This window comes from Physeter macrocephalus, chromosome 7, assembly GCF_002837175.3.
Source record: "Physeter macrocephalus isolate SW-GA chromosome 7, ASM283717v5, whole genome shotgun sequence".
Taxonomy (NCBI): Eukaryota; Metazoa; Chordata; class Mammalia; order Artiodactyla; family Physeteridae; genus Physeter; species Physeter macrocephalus.
In genome coordinates this window covers 131,039,271-131,055,172 of record NC_041220.1, presented here as the reverse complement: position 1 = coordinate 131,055,172, position 15,902 = coordinate 131,039,271, and the positions used below count along the sequence as shown (strand labels likewise).

General features: G+C 36.0%; 1 protein-coding gene across 1 annotated transcript in view; it reads right to left on the bottom strand.

Annotated features, from left to right (window-relative positions):
- Window positions 1-957: 957 nt before the first annotated feature.
- SLC25A31 (solute carrier family 25 member 31) overlaps window positions 958-15,902 on the bottom strand; it is a 31,162-nt gene continuing 16,217 nt past the window's right edge. The window contains exons 3-6 of the mRNA XM_007113500.2: window positions 9,434-9,551; window positions 6,924-7,078; window positions 5,314-5,439; window positions 958-1,896 (exon numbers count right to left, since the gene is read on the bottom strand). Of these exons, the coding sequence (XP_007113562.2) occupies window positions 1,696-1,896; window positions 5,314-5,439; window positions 6,924-7,078; window positions 9,434-9,551 (600 nt within the window). The 3' untranslated portion in view covers window positions 958-1,695. The remainder of the gene's footprint in view (window positions 1,897-5,313; window positions 5,440-6,923; window positions 7,079-9,433; window positions 9,552-15,902) is intronic.

Here is a 15,902-nt window from a genome sequence, read left to right as displayed (position 1 = left end):
GGTTACGATTTCTCACAGATGACTTCCTTTTTCCTACTCACTGCTTTGAGATGGTTGGCAATCCTCCTTGTATATTATGGTTTGGTGCCTATCTTCCTAGTTTTTCCTCTTAAGTAAAACTCCTTCCAACCTTTCAACTTTATTGGACAGTTTGTGTGGTTGGTAGGCACAGCATGTTCAGTTTCAGTCCCCTAGGTAACATTTTATTTTCTTTTGTCCTAACTATATACATGTTCCAGGATTCAAAGAACAGGTTTTTGGTCTAGCAATTTAGTAATTAAATTCTGTTTGCTCTCTATAGATGCCATTCAAGATTTTAAAGACTTTTTGCCTCTAAGCATGTCCCTAAACAAATTAAAAACTTTTATCTTTTCTTAGTTTATACGGGACACTATTCCTAATATTTTATTACTTTAACTGATTTTCTTTGGGCCATCTTAAATCTTCCTTTTGTTGTGGTAAACAGAACTAGTGATAGTATAGAAGCGTCTTCTATCGTGTTATATAACTTTTTGCATTATGTTGACCACTGCAAGAAATCATGTTGAGAGTTTTCAAAAGAGTTAACTTTTTTCCTCAAGTGGTAACACCAGTATATTAAAAAGTATAGTTTGGATTATTTTCCGTGAAATATACTTTGCCCTGTGCACCAGTAAGTTCATTCACCCTTTTTTGGTTTTGCCCACTCACAGCCTCACAAAATCCTTCTATAGTTTATCCCCACTAGCTTAACATTCCTTTACCCACGAAAACTTAAAATCTTGGGGATTTCAAATGTACTATCTTCTACAACATTTCTGAAAAACAAGACAGACTCCTGTACAAAACCTTGAAAACCTTGCTTTCTGTCTTTAAGCCAGTTCTCAATTCTAACAAAAATTTGGTTACTCTCTGCTTATTAATAAGTTAGAATCAAGGAAAATAAAGCTCAGGCATAAGTTTTTTTTTTTTTAGGCATAAGTTTTAAACTTCCTTTATTATCATCAATACAAAGTACACAAAGTAGTTTTCAAGGGGATATTTTTTGTTCCAAGATATATTCACATTAGCAAGAGTTTATTTATTTTATAGATAAAAGTTAACAGATATGCCATTTTTATATCTTTTACTTTCCAACTACAGTTTGCAGTGTCATTAAAGTCGTTATCAATTTTATGATCAGATCTAGAATCTGTGCTTATCAAAAGCTATATGATACCATAAACACAATACACAGTAACAACCTGAGCTGCTTTAGTAGAGATGTTGTAGAATAAAGCTTACTTATGCCCACAGATATCATGATAACATCTCCTAATAAGCTTTGAAGAAATATTTGTCATATCATATGATTTTAAAAGATGGGGAGACAGTTACATTAAAAGAGTATCATTTTAAAAGAAGATACTTTCATTTCTTACATTTTAGCATTATAAATTTTACTTTTTTTAGTCACAAAAGAAAAAGATTTTAAACTAATAAAAATAACATGTACCACTTAAGTAAAATTTCTCTAAAGTGAGTTTGAGTCTAAGTAGGAAAGAAACCACATTTATTTGATTTTTTAGTATTTAAATCCTTGAAAAAAGCCTATGCTTCACTGCAGAATTAGCACTTTAAGAAAATACTGACAGTAATAACACACTATCAAAATGTACACAAATGGCAGCTATGTAATTTGTATGTTTAATAAGTTAACTATATACATTTTTCAATTTAATCTCCTGATGAACCACCTCCAATATCAATATTAAAGAGGTCTTTAATTTTATCATATAATACCAACACCAAAGCACCCCCTGTACCACGAAGGATATTGGAGAAGGCACCACGAAAAAATGCGCCAATTCCCTCGTGTTGGTATATCTTCACAAAGCAGTCTAAAGTTCCTTTATATTGCCGTTCAGCCTCACCACTCTATACAAAGAAAGACAAAGAGTTTGCCATTATCTTAACATCTTTTATCATAAGACAATTTAATTTAGCAACAGGGATAGATTAAAATGAACACTGTATTGAGTAAGTATGTTGAGTTAATGGTCATATATTGAGTATTGTTCCCACTGACTGCAGAATACTTATGCTTCTCAGGCACACTTGAAAAATGGCAACATATTAGGCTTAACAAATTTTAAAAGATTGGCATCACATACCATAATTTATCCTCTCACCACATTGCAATTAAGAGAGAAATCAAGAACAAAAAAGATAACTAGAAAAATATCACGTTTGGGTATTAAGAAAAACACATCTTAGAAAATATTTAAAACCTAACAAACAACCACAAAACTCCTCAACTAAATTTGTAAGATGCAGCTTGAGTGGTAACTTTAACCACCAGAAATAATAAACGCAAGAGAAAGCATAAAAAGTCAAAAGTTAGTTATCTGAAATACTTTGACAAATTTCTAGAAACACTGTTTCAGGAAAAACAAGAAAAGATGCCCAAATTATTAGAAGTGGCAAAGGTAACATCATTGCAGATGACCCAGAGATTAAGAAAGAGCAAGATGATATTATGAACAACTTTATGACAATTATTCTGAAAACACAGACAAAATAAATTCCTAAAAAGTATAATTTACCAACAGAATAGGAAAAAACTTTAGAATACACTAAATTCGTTAAAGAAATTCAATCAGTTGTTGTAAATCTTCTCATAAATTAGAAAACCACTGGGCTTCCCTGGTGGCGCAGTGGTTGAGAGTCCGCCTGCCGATGCAGGGGACACGGGTTCGTGCCCCGGTCCGGGAGGATCCCACGTGCCGCGGGGCGGCTGGGCCCGTGAGCCATGGCCGCTGGGCCTGCGCGTCCGGAGCCTGTGCTCCTCAATGGGAGAGGCCACAGCAGTGAGAGGCCCACGTACCACAAAAAATAAAAATAAAAATAAAAAAAAAAAAGAAAACCACGTGTCCAGATGGCTTTATATGTGAGTTCTACTAAACATTCAATGGAAATTTAATTCCAATCTCAGAGAAATTATTCCAAAGAAGAGAAAAAGTGGGGAGACTCCCTAATATATTTTATGAGGCTTGCATAGACTTGATACCAAAATTAGACTAGGATAACACAAGAAGGAAAAAAATGACAAGCTTATGTCACAGAAACCACGGATACAAAAATCCTGAACAAAACCCAGCAAATCAAACCCTGCAAGGGGTACAAAATACAATACATCATGACCGAGCTGGATTGATCCCAGGCATATAAGAAAAATGATATGATCATCTCGATATAGAAAAAAACATGACCACCATTCATGATTAAAAATTACTGGAATCCAAAACAGAAAGGACCAGTCATAATATAAAAAAGGATAACTACGAAAAATCCACAGTGAACATAAAACTTTGTAATCTGTAACATTGAAGGTATTCCCGGTAAGACTAGGACCAAAACAAGGTTGCCAGTTATTACTTCTTTAATGTAACACTGAATCAGAGGTCTCAACCAGTGCAGAAAGGCAAGAAAAGGAATAAAAGGCATAAGATTTGATAAGGAAGGGAAAAAAGCCTGCTATTATTTGCAGATTATATCACTCTGTGTGTAAAAACAAAAAAAAACTTCAAAGGGTGTACATATAGTGTTTGTAATATGGCTTAACAAAGTTGTGGGATATAAAATCAAAATGCAAAAATTAAAGAATACTGTTATGAATTGTGTCCCCACAAAATTCATATATTGAAGACCTAACCCCAGAACCTCAGACTGTGACTAAATTTGGAGACCAGGTCTTTATAAAAATAATTATGGTTAAATGAGCTCATTAGAGCGGGCCCTAATCCATATGATCAGCCTTGTAAGAAAAGAAACAGAAAAAGGACCATGAGAAGACACAGGGAGAAGAAGGCCATCTACAAGCCAAGGAGAGAAGCCCTCAGAAGACACCAACCCTGCTGGACACCGTGACTGACTTTTAACCTACCAAAGTGTTAGAAAATAAATGTCTGTTAAGTCACCCAGTCTTTGGTACTATGCTATGGCAGTGGTACGGTTTTATACATATAGCAATGCACACATATATATAAAAATCCACACCCACAATTTTTTTTCTGAATTATTTTGACAGTAAATTGCAGCTATCATTGCCCCTTATTTTTAAACATTTCAGTGTGCATTTTCTTACATACCCAAAGTACAGTTATCAAAATCAAACAATTTAACATTGATACAGTACCATTTACTTAATCCACAGTCTATTCACAAATTAATTTTCAAAAGTGTTTCAGTTTATTAAACTAGAGCTAGACATAGATCAAGAGGAAACACAGATATAAAAGGAACAACTTTAAGGATAGTCCATAAATGAAGCAATAGGTTAGATATGCTTTACTCTTTCAGGTGGCCCACTGGGTTCTTCCAGGACCATTTTGTAGAGGATAATGAAGATAACTACACCTCATAGCATTGTTTTGAGAATTAAATGAGTCAAAGTGTAAAATGCTTAGGACAGTTCTGGCACATAACAAACACAGCTTTCTGGCCTCATTATTTTCATGTGCTCTCACGAAACCTATCATATGGGTATATTGAAATTCTTCTCAAGCCATACCTCTAGGTATGTTTTTTCCCCTATGCTGAGAATGTATTCTTCACTGTCTGGAGAAAAAGCCTATTTACTGAGATTTAGCTCTCTAAGAGGCCATATCTGATCACTTTAAGCATTTGGGTACCCCTCCCCTATTGCATTCCTGGAACCTTATGCACATTTCTACTTAAACCATTAACAGTATGCCTTCAATACTATGCTATGAATTTGGGTGCAGGTTCTGCCTTATTTTATTTGTGTCACCAGAGCTTGGTGAATAGGCACTCAATTATTTGTTGAATGAATGTAACAAGTAACAGCAATAGAGATTGACTTTATCAAAATTTTGGTTTGGGTATTTACATTTAGAACATACATCATTATAAACAAGTCTTCATCCTTGGAGTTAAAATTTATTTACTTTTATTAAAATATACTACAACAAATGATTACATATGTCAGTGGCCTATGACTGGGCTTATTCTACTTAATCTAATAATATTCAGTTAAGATAGACACATGCTTATCTAATCCTTGCCATGCCCCTCCACTCTCCAAACAACAATACATGCTTTAGAAGTAAAAGACATTTCTGTTCTGATAGCAGACATGGAAGAAACTTTGCTGGATGATGGCTGCTTTGGGATAGGAAAGAATACAAGACAAGAACACATCATGTATTTATTTTAGTAAGTAAAACAAATGGCTTATGCCTTTCAGCTAAAATGTCTCTAAAATTTTAATAAATTACATCTGAATATCAAATACTGGAAAACTCAATTAAGCTTACAAATAATATAAAATACCTGCATCATCATACGTCTTCTAACTGTGTCAAAGGGATAAGAGAGTATTCCAGAGCATGTAGTCACAACTTGAGCAATGAAAAAGGAGACAAGAAAAGGAGTTTCCTTTGGTTTTGGTAATAAGCCCTAGAAAAGAAAAATTATCAAGTAACCATCTAAATTTCCAAAATACCTTAAATCATTAAGTCAAAGGATAATTCTTATAAATATATGAAAGAGGGCTCAGTTATACTTAAAATGCAGTAAAAAAAACAGTTGGATTTAATGTGGAAAGATTAAAATAATAGTGGGAGATCAATAAGAAATGAGAATCCCACACATGGCTATATTTTAAAAGCATATTTGAAAAAGAATAGCATATCTGCTATTACAGGAGATTTGTTATTAACAACAGTGAAAACTAGAGATGGCAGCCAGTGACCAAAAAGTTCCTCCCTAGTTCTTCCTCATAGAGTTGGAAAAGATGAAAGAATGACTGTTATTAGTAACAGATAATGTTTGATAAGCAGCTTTAAAGCTCTAAGCTAGTGAAGAAACATTCCTAAATTTTACAACTACTACAGGTGATAATAGAGGAAAGCAGAGGGTGATTAAACATAAATTTTTCTGTGATTAAATAAACATATATAACATCCTGTAATTTCCATTAATCCATTTATCTGTCTAAAAATACACTACAAACTAAAAGTATTATGTCCAGACCACAATAAAAATAACATTCAACTACTGATACATTTATACTAATGAGGGAGGGCAGAGATAATATATAAAACTATTATAAAATTTCCCTCAAGTTTTAATCTTATTTAGTAAATAATACTGGGATTAATTTCATTGCTTCTTTTTAGAAGCATTATGATGTAGTGATTAAGAGCACGGGACCTGTGCTTGCCACATAAATAAATTACTTAGCCATTCCTAGGTTATTTATCTTTAAAATGGGATATATTAAAAACTATCCTAGAACACTGTGAGGATATAAAGTCCTTAACAAGGTTCTCAAAACTACGTAATAGCTCAAAAAATGGTAGCCATTATTACAATCTTTCTCTTTCCTACCTTATGAAGTGCTATTTACATCTGAACTGAAAAGACAAATTGCAGAACAACCTGGAGAATACAATACAAAATCTAACAGTACCCAATAGATCACTGAGCTATAGTAGCATTTATCATATTTAACTAATTAATTATGCCTTGCTTGCTTTCCATTGATGATAGTAAACTGATAATATGCATGTAAAAAAGTGATAATAAAATGAATGTAAAATCAGAAAAACTGTGTTAGAAGATGCCTTCCTATATACCAAAGATCTAATTATGATATAACCTACTGAGCATGTTTTCTATTTGAGTCTTTCAGTGCAAACAGCACAAAAACCTAACATTTATATTTATGCTTTATATCCAAAGTCAGATCCATAATACAATTATTATTTAATTAGGTTATGGCAAAGTCATGATTAAACAGAATGCTATAATATCTCTTATGTCATCATTTTTTTGATTTCTATAATTAAAAGTAAACATACCTGCTGAACATATTACTAATTAGAATAAAAAGAAACAAACAATTTATTTAACATATACTAGTTAAAGTACCAAATTACCTTAACTGTGTCATAAGCTCCAAAATAAGAGGCTCGGTACACAATGATGCCCTGAACTGAAACACCAAACCCTTGGTATAAACCAACAATTCCATCTGATTTTGCTATTTTCATAATACAGTCACCTAAACCCTTGAATTGTCGCTCTTCAGGACCTAAAATAAAGCCATTTAAAATTTATTAGCAACATTATATCAGATAAACACTTTTTTTTTTTTTTTTTTTTTTTTTTTTGTGGTATGCGGGCCTCCCTCTGCCGTGGCCTCTCCCGTTGCGGAGCACAGGCTCCGGACGCGCAGGCCCAGCGGCCATGGCTCACGGGCCCAGCCGCTCCGCGGCATGTGGGATCCTCCCAGACCGGGGCGCGAACCCGGTTCTCCTGCATAGGCAGGCGGACGCGCAACCACTGCGCCACCAGGGAAGCCCCAGATAAACACTTTAATCAAAGTAAATTAAACATTTTACAGATTTAAATTATCTGGAACTAACATTTAGAAATCTTTATAACAAAAAAAAGGCACAAGTCAAAACCTTTCCATTCATTTAAAGATAATTAAGATGGCAAGTAGTATCTTAAGATATTTTAACTGAAAATATTAATCTCTTATAAAAGCAAACTAATTCAAGCAATCTGACTGGCTTAAAACATTTCAATAAAATTACGAGAAGTTACTAGTCAGCATTCAGAAAATACTTAGGCATGCAAAACTACAACTTGCTTCAGCTGAAGAGCAAAAGGACGGATGAAGCAAAAAGACAAAGCTAAAAACTAGTAACTTTAAGGATCACTGGCATTTTAGATGTGGTGTCATATTTTCCTAGTGTTTGCTGGTTTTGTTTCTATTTTCCCTTGACCTAGAACTACTTGATATTTTACAAATATTATATATAGAATACAATCTTTCAAAATAAACTAAGTTCTCCCAATTCTGAGAGAAAACAAAACTATAGAATTGAAATTAAACCAAGGTACATATGTTATTTTCAGTTTCTTAACAATAACAAAAAAATCTGGAATGCCAGTTAAACATCATAGATGAAACTCCTATTCTCATCTTTGTTCAAACTGCCACCCCTTCTGAGGCATTTTCTCTAATCACTTATCTAAACTGATGTCACTCTCTTCTCCTAAATTTTTTTCATGGTATTTTTTTGCTGACAGTATATTTTAGTCATTTATTCTTTTTTTTTTTTTTTTTTTTACTACTCGTGATCTCCACTAGACTGTAAGGTACATAAACCAGGAGCTCCATGTTTAATATGGTGTGTGTGTATGTGTGTGTATATTACACATACACAACCTGTATCTCAAGCAGGGCCTGGTTCACCTCACGCACTCAATAATACTCGTTGAAAGAATCTCTGCTCCCTTAAGAAATTCTATTAAAATAATAATAAAGAAAAAACAGGTTTAAAGCCATATAAGCAAAAAAGAGTACATGACGAGAATAAAATCCACAAATTTTAGCAAGATGGAAAGGAGGTGGAGGATGGTAACTCACTAAGTGGAGCAGAGAAGGTTGAAACCTAATTTCTTGCAGAGGGAGGTATTGTTGAGAAGCAAGCCATTTGATTCCAATAACCACAGAAAGGCTTAAAATTAGAGGAATTAAGTACTGTTGTGGCGAGAACAAATTAGCATCTGGATGCTCAAAATCCACAACCTCACGCTGAGTAGGCAAGTGACTTACTCCTCTGTCATCCTCAGAACTGAACACAAGGCTCCAACTTGTGTTGCAGTCACATGGGGCCAACTGAGTGACTTCCACAATTACTGAAAGTGACTCACACAAAGATACATCATTGTGAATGTCAGATCATCAGGGATATAAGGTAATTAAAAAGAAAAAAAGCCACATAAAAAGGATCAGCAGTAAGAGAATGATTTCTTAAGAGCAGTATTAGAAACTAGAATCCAGACTAATGCTTTCAAAATTGTGAAAGAAAATAATTTTAAATCCAGAATTTTACATATGGCCAAATATTAAGTGGCTGAAACATAGACATTTTCAGATATGCAAGATCTCAATTTATCTCCTATCCACCCTTCTCAGAAAGCTCAGAAAGCTATCAAAGAACGTATCTACCAAAACAAGGGTGTAACAAAAACACAGAAAGATGTGATAAATAAGTAAGGACAGAGGAAAAGGGAATCTCTAGGATGAGAGTTATACACCTAATGTAGAGAGGAGCCACAGTCAAGACAGGAAACTAAGTGCATGAAGGGATCTAGGAGATGGCTCTCTAAACAAACAAACAAACAAACTGGAAATAAGTTATAAGCAGTCTCTGTGCTTACTCTTTTTGTTACTACAATACTGGCCTTCCCCTTCCCTCTTTTAAGAGAAAAGAAAAAAGTAGTAATCTTTAGGCTCTATAACTTTATCATTTGGTTGAGAATAAAATTTTTAGATGGAATACAACACTGTTGTTATAAGCATAACTAAAAAGATAATACAGTGTTCAAAAACGCAAAGAAGAAAGAGTTAGTATTTCTAAAAATCCCGTACCTTTTCCAATATCAACACCTAATCGGGTTCGGGCAAAATCTAGCGGATATACTACACATAAGGATGTTGCCCCAGCAGCTCCACCAGAAGCCAGGTTTGCCAAAAACCACCTCCAGAACTGAAACATATTAATAAAAACATGGTTATTAAACTATAGAATCTGATTTTTAAACATCCTTGTTTTTATAAGGTTAAAAAGCCAGATTTACAAACTGCTTTTATAAAGTGAACACCTATAATAACGCATATATTATCATGCAAAATACTTCCCTTCATGTCCATGCAGCCTTTATTTCTTACCAGGCAGTCCGGGAGATACAGCTTAGATGCTGACACACTGAAATTCCAAGATATTTTAATGTCCTCCAGCAAAAGTAGCCCAAGTTAGCAAAAGAGCCCACATGAGATATTCTGCTCTTTAGGCTGCATAAAGTTTTTCGTTAATAATATATTTTAGTTATGACTAAAATGTTAGGCATCTGTGGAGGCTTTAGTGGTTCCCCTTCTTGGCGGCAGTGGAGAGGGACAGTAATACATCATAATGCCACAATTTCACTTTGTAGTTTTAGTAGAAATAAATTTAAGTAGCTCAAAAATACAGATTATGTTCAAATGCAAACATGTAAATTGGAAGAAATCAATTATAATGTGGTTGAGTGGCATGTAAGACCTTATTGATCTACTAGTTCACATGGGCTGTTGAAGTTCTTTTTGATAAACATTTGAAATGTGCCCTGCTTAAGTCCAATAAACTGCTTTTCAACATCTAGAGCTCACTGAAGAAAGGAATATTTGAATTCGAACTGTCATAGAAAATCTAGGGTACAAGGCAACAGTAACCATTATAGCTAGTCAAGCTCAGTTTCTTGCTTCTCTAGCTCTTATTTCTGACAATTTTAAGTCTCAGATGCTTTGGAACTCTCAATTTTCTATTGGCCTGGAATGCCCTTATTTTAAAATTTTCTTCCTATCTTTTTAAAACAAAAAGTTATCAATTTATGCTCTAACTCAAATTCTATTTCTTCCACTAATTCTCTGATCTCCAACCCACCCAAAACTGTATGTAATCATACCCTCTCCCCATAAATACTTCATCTCTTAGAGAATTAAAGGTGAATCATGTGATCAATATGTAAAATGTGTCAACATGTTCCAGGTTCTCATTTTTTTAAAATACTATTTACAATAACTTTCTACTTTCAATTTATAATTATTTGTGTACCTGTCTTGTCTTATCTTCTACGGACTATAAATTTCTTCAGGCCAGAATTATTATTTTTATTTTTACTTGTTGAGATATATTTACACACCATACAGCTCACCCACGTCAGGTATTCAGTTCAGTGGACTGCTGGCATATTCACAGAGCCATGCGACCATTACCAGTTTCAGAACATTTTCGTCACCCCGGAAGCAACCCTGTACCCACCAGCAGTCACTCCCCATCATCCCAATCCCCCTGAGCCCTACATAACCATTAAGCTACTTTCTGTCTTTACAGATTTGCCTATTCTGGACATTTCCTATACATGAAATAACACAATATGCAGTCTTTTGTGACTGCCTTCTTTCATATAACATGTTTACAAGGTTCATCCGTATTGCAGCATGTGTTAGCACTTCATTCCGTTTCACTGGAAAATAATATTTCACGACCACATTTTATTTATCCATTCACAGTTCATGGACATTTAGGTTGTCTACATTTTTTTTGAGGCCTAGATTCTTAATTCATTTGCTTATTTCAGAAAGCAAGTCATGGGGCCTTGCCCAGAGTAAGAGTAATGCATGCAATAAATATTTGTTTAATGAAGGGTACTCAGACTCCCATTGTGCCTTTTAAGTGAAACTCATAAGTTCTACTGTATAGGTAGCCACAGTTCATAATCACACAGAGATTAGACCAGAAGGTTGAATCTCACCCCAGGGTAGCTAATCCATAGTCTAGAAGATGATCTGTAACCTGGTAGAAAAAGTAGAACTGGGCCATAGTTTAAGTCTTAGGAATTTGACTTCAGAAGTTCTATGCCAGTTATCAGTAAGGACAGAAATGGAAAAGATATTAAATAATTTTTTTTTAGGTTTCAGTCTACTTTGAGACTGTTGAAGCCTATAGATACTCTTCCAATAAAAATCACATATATATACACATATACTTTTAGTTTAAGTTATTCCTCAAGCATGCATAGATCTCAGGTAAAGAACCTCTCACCATCTGAAAGGTTAGAAGGGATCACTATGATATTAACACTGAACTTAAAAGAAACAAAGGGCTTCCCTGGTGGCGCAGTGGTTGAGAATCCGCCTGCCGATGCAGGGGACACGGGTTTGTGCCCCGGTCCGGGAAGATCCCATATGCCGCGGAGCGGCTAGGCCCGTGAGCCTGCGCATCCGGAGCCTGTGCTCCACAACGGGAGAGGCCACAGCAGTGAGAGGCCCACATACCGCAAAAAAAAAAAAAAAAACAAGAAACAAACAAAAAATAGGTAAGTAAAAAAGGGCAATAATGAGAAAACACAGAGCAAACAAACACAAAAAGCAGATCATTAGAGACAGAGATAGACTAAGTGAGCTGGGAGACAAAGATAAAGAATACAGTCTGATCCCTAGAGCTGTCTTTGGTTCAAATTCCAGTGCCAGTGTATCATTGCAAGAAATACCCATTTTTCTTGAAGTAATTTAAGTCTCTGTTTCTTACAAGCAAATATGCCAAACCAAATATGATATGCAGCACAAAGATTTATAAAGTGCATCTTAAATTCTACTTAACCTTTTTTTTCCTTCCTAGATAAGAAAACAGATCCATGACTTTCTGGGTGAATGATCATATAATTTATTATTCAAACGAGGACCCCTCTGATAGTGAAAGTGGGGCCTATGAAAAAGCAGGCAGGCACAACATGTATAAATAGTATGGCCAAACTACTAATGGAAGGAAGGAAGGAAGGGAGGAAGGAGGAGGGTGACAGGGAGGAAGGAGAGGGAGATAAGAAATAAGAACCTATGCTGAATGATAATCCTGCAAGTGTTTGTGTAACAAGTCTGTCCCTCCACAATTAAGCTTGAAAATAAAACAGACCCCGGAGAGGCTGTATATCAGCATAAATGAGTTTTTAATTATAAGTTAGTAATTTCAGATACTACTATACTGTAAAAGGAGAGGGCATGAAAAAGAATCAGGCAAGGAGAGGAGAACAAAAGAGTCTAGGGGGTTTGGAGGAAAATAATCCTGTTTATTTTCAACTGTTGACAAACAGATGATAAACAGACTTGATGCCTCCAGGAACAAATACCCTGAGACCAAAGTTCTTTCTAACAGTTTGTCTGGGCATGGAAGAGAGCTGGAAGGTCTAGTCTTCTCTGTTGAGGGTTGTGCTGGTAGCTGCTAAGGAGTGGCAGAGGCATATTTTATGCCCAGTTCAGCTAAAACTCATCTAGTCTAGACACCTCAGCTGAGAGAGGAATAGAGTGCAGTAGAAAGAACTAAATTTGGGAGTTAGAAAGGCATGAACACATGACTAGGGTAAGCGCTTTAAGCTCTGTCTTGCTTTCCTTATCTGTACATTTGGGATAAAAATAACTACCTCAAAGGATGAGGTAAAAATTCAGTGAAACAGTATATAGTAGGCACACACCTCCCTATCATGGTTATTTATTTATTTATTTATTTGCGGTATGCGGGCCTCTCACTGCTGTGGCCTCTCCCTTTTTTTGTGTGTGTGTGGTACAGGGGCCTCTCACTGTTGTGGCCTCTCCCATTGCGGAGCACAGGCTCCGGAAGCACAGGCTCTGTGGCCATGGCTCACGGGCGCAGCTGCTCCGCGGCATGTGGGATCTTCCCGGACCGGGGCACGAACCTGTGTCCCCTATATCGGCAGGCGGACTCTCAACCACTGCACCACCAGGGAAGCCCCATGGTTATTTTTTTTTAACTTTTTACTTTGAGATAATTGCAGATTCACATGCATCCTAATACATATGGAGTTTATAAACTTTTCAACCAATTTCCCCCAATGGTAATATCTAGCATAACTACAGCAGAGGAAATTAACACTGATAAAAATCTACCTTATTCATATTTCACCAGTTACACACACTTATTTGTGTGTATATTTAGTTCTATGCCATTTTATCATGTGTGCAGATTCATGTAACCACCAATCACCACGGTGAACAGTTCCATGATAAAGACCCCTCATTGCTACCCTTTTATAGCCACCTCCCTCTCTCCTAGCAACCACTATTATAATTGCCATCTCTATAATCTTCTCACCTTAATAATGCTATATACATGAAATCAGAAAGCAAATATAATTTTAGAGATTGGCTTCTTTTCACTTAGCATTCAAAGTTGCTGTAGGTATCAAAAGTCTGTTCTTTTTTAAAACTGTGGTAAAATATATGTAAAATTTACTGTTTTAGCCATGTTTAAGTATATAATCAGCAGCATTAAGTACAATACTGTATAAGCATCATTACTATCTATTCCCAGAACTTTTCATCATGCTAAATATAAACTCTGTACCTATTAAATAATCTCCCTCCCCCCCAGCTCCTGGTAACCTCTATTCTACTTTCTGTCTCTATGAATTTGCCTTTTCTAGGTCCCTAAGGGGATTATACAGTATTTGTTTTATCAAAGGGTTGTTCCTCTTTATTGCTGAGTAATCTTCCATGGTGTGATGTACCATAGTTTGTTTAAGCATTCACCTGTTGAAGGAAATCTGGGTTATTCCCAAATTTTTGTCTATAATGAAACATTCTTCTATGAACATTGTATACATTGCTTTTTTTGTGAACAGAAGTTGTTATTCTCTGGGATAAATGCCCTAGAGTTGGACTGTATGATAAGCATATGTTTAGTTTGTAAGAAACTGTCATACTCTTTTCTAGAGTGGCAATATCATTTTACATTCCCACCAGCAATGTAAGAATGATTCAGCTCCTCTGCATCCGTGCCAACATCTGGTGTTGTCACCATTTTAGCCATTTTAGCCACTTACCATTTCTGGTAAGTGTGTAGAGATATCTCACTGTGGTAGATCAACCACTTTTAAATCACATACACTGTACTTGTTTTTTCTACCTTCTCTGCTTCTTTTAAGACCAGGTAAGAAACCAAAAATATTGACTTTTCTTTTTCGGTTCTTTTTTTTTCCCCACTTTTCTTGGCAGGGGGTTGGGGGCAGAGATAGGATACAATTTTGATGTCCAAGGGGAGAAATAAAAGGTCATTATTATCCAGATTTAGTAAATAATATATATTTAAACATTACACTATTACTTGTGACCGAATACCTTTATATTCTAAATAAGATAGCATGCTCTTTATAGGTATACTAAAAATGTTTTTACCTCAGGCTCTACTAATTTGAAATTTATTACAGAATTTTAGCACGGATCAAAGTTAACTTCAAAACTTTTAGAGCCATGTTATTTACACTGTTAGGGATAGATGTTAGTAACATAAATTTTCTGGTTAATTCTGGAGTTAATTGCTCCATTTGGCTTAGTCTTATAGGAATTATCTTTTGGGGGAGATGGGGTGGAAAATGTTCAATAAAGAGTTAACTCAGCAGGACTGTGTTGCCCAAACCCTATACACACTGAAAAGATCTTCAGGACCACCCTTGCTCAAACTCAAAGGTTCCTTTGAGATAACTGTCTGAGCCCTTGGAATATCCTAATTAGAGTGTCTTTATATGCCTGAAACTTTGGGTAACACCAGATAGTTTATACTAACCTTGATTTATGGTGAACACCCCTTTGTATGCTTTGGGCTAAACTATATCAGTTTGACCTCTTGAGTGGGTGGGGGCAGTGGCTGGAGACTGAGTAGCTAAGGTCAGTCACATTACACATGCCTACGAAACTGACTCCCCAAAAAGCCTGGCCACCATGGCTCAAGTTAGCAACCCTGTTTGGCAGCACATTATATGTGTTGTCATACATTATTGCTGGGAGAATTAAGTGCTGTCCAGGTGACTCTACGAGGAGAGGACAGCTAGAAGCTTGCACCTAGTTTCTCCTGGATTTTGTCCTATGTGCCTTTTCCCTTTGTTGATTTTAATCTATATCCTTTTGTTGTAATAAACCATGAGTATAACAGCTTTTCTGAGTTCTCTGAGGCCTAGTGAATCGCTGAACATGAAGATGGTCTTGAGGACCCTCTGACATAGGTTCTTAGTCAAGAGAAGTTCCAACTATTAGAGTTGTTACCTAAAGATGACAGAAACATTTTTCTGAGTGCCTACCATAAAAGCACAGCACTGGGACTTCCCTGGTGGTGCAGTGGTTAAGAATCCGCCTGCCAGGGCTTCCCTGGTGGCGCAGTGGTTGCGAGTCCGCCTGCCGATGCAGGAGACGCAGATTCGTGCCCCGGCCTGGGAGGATCCCACATGCCGCGGAGCGGCTGGGCCCGTGAGCCATGGCCGCTGAGCCTGCGCGTCCGGAGCCTGTGCTCTGCAAC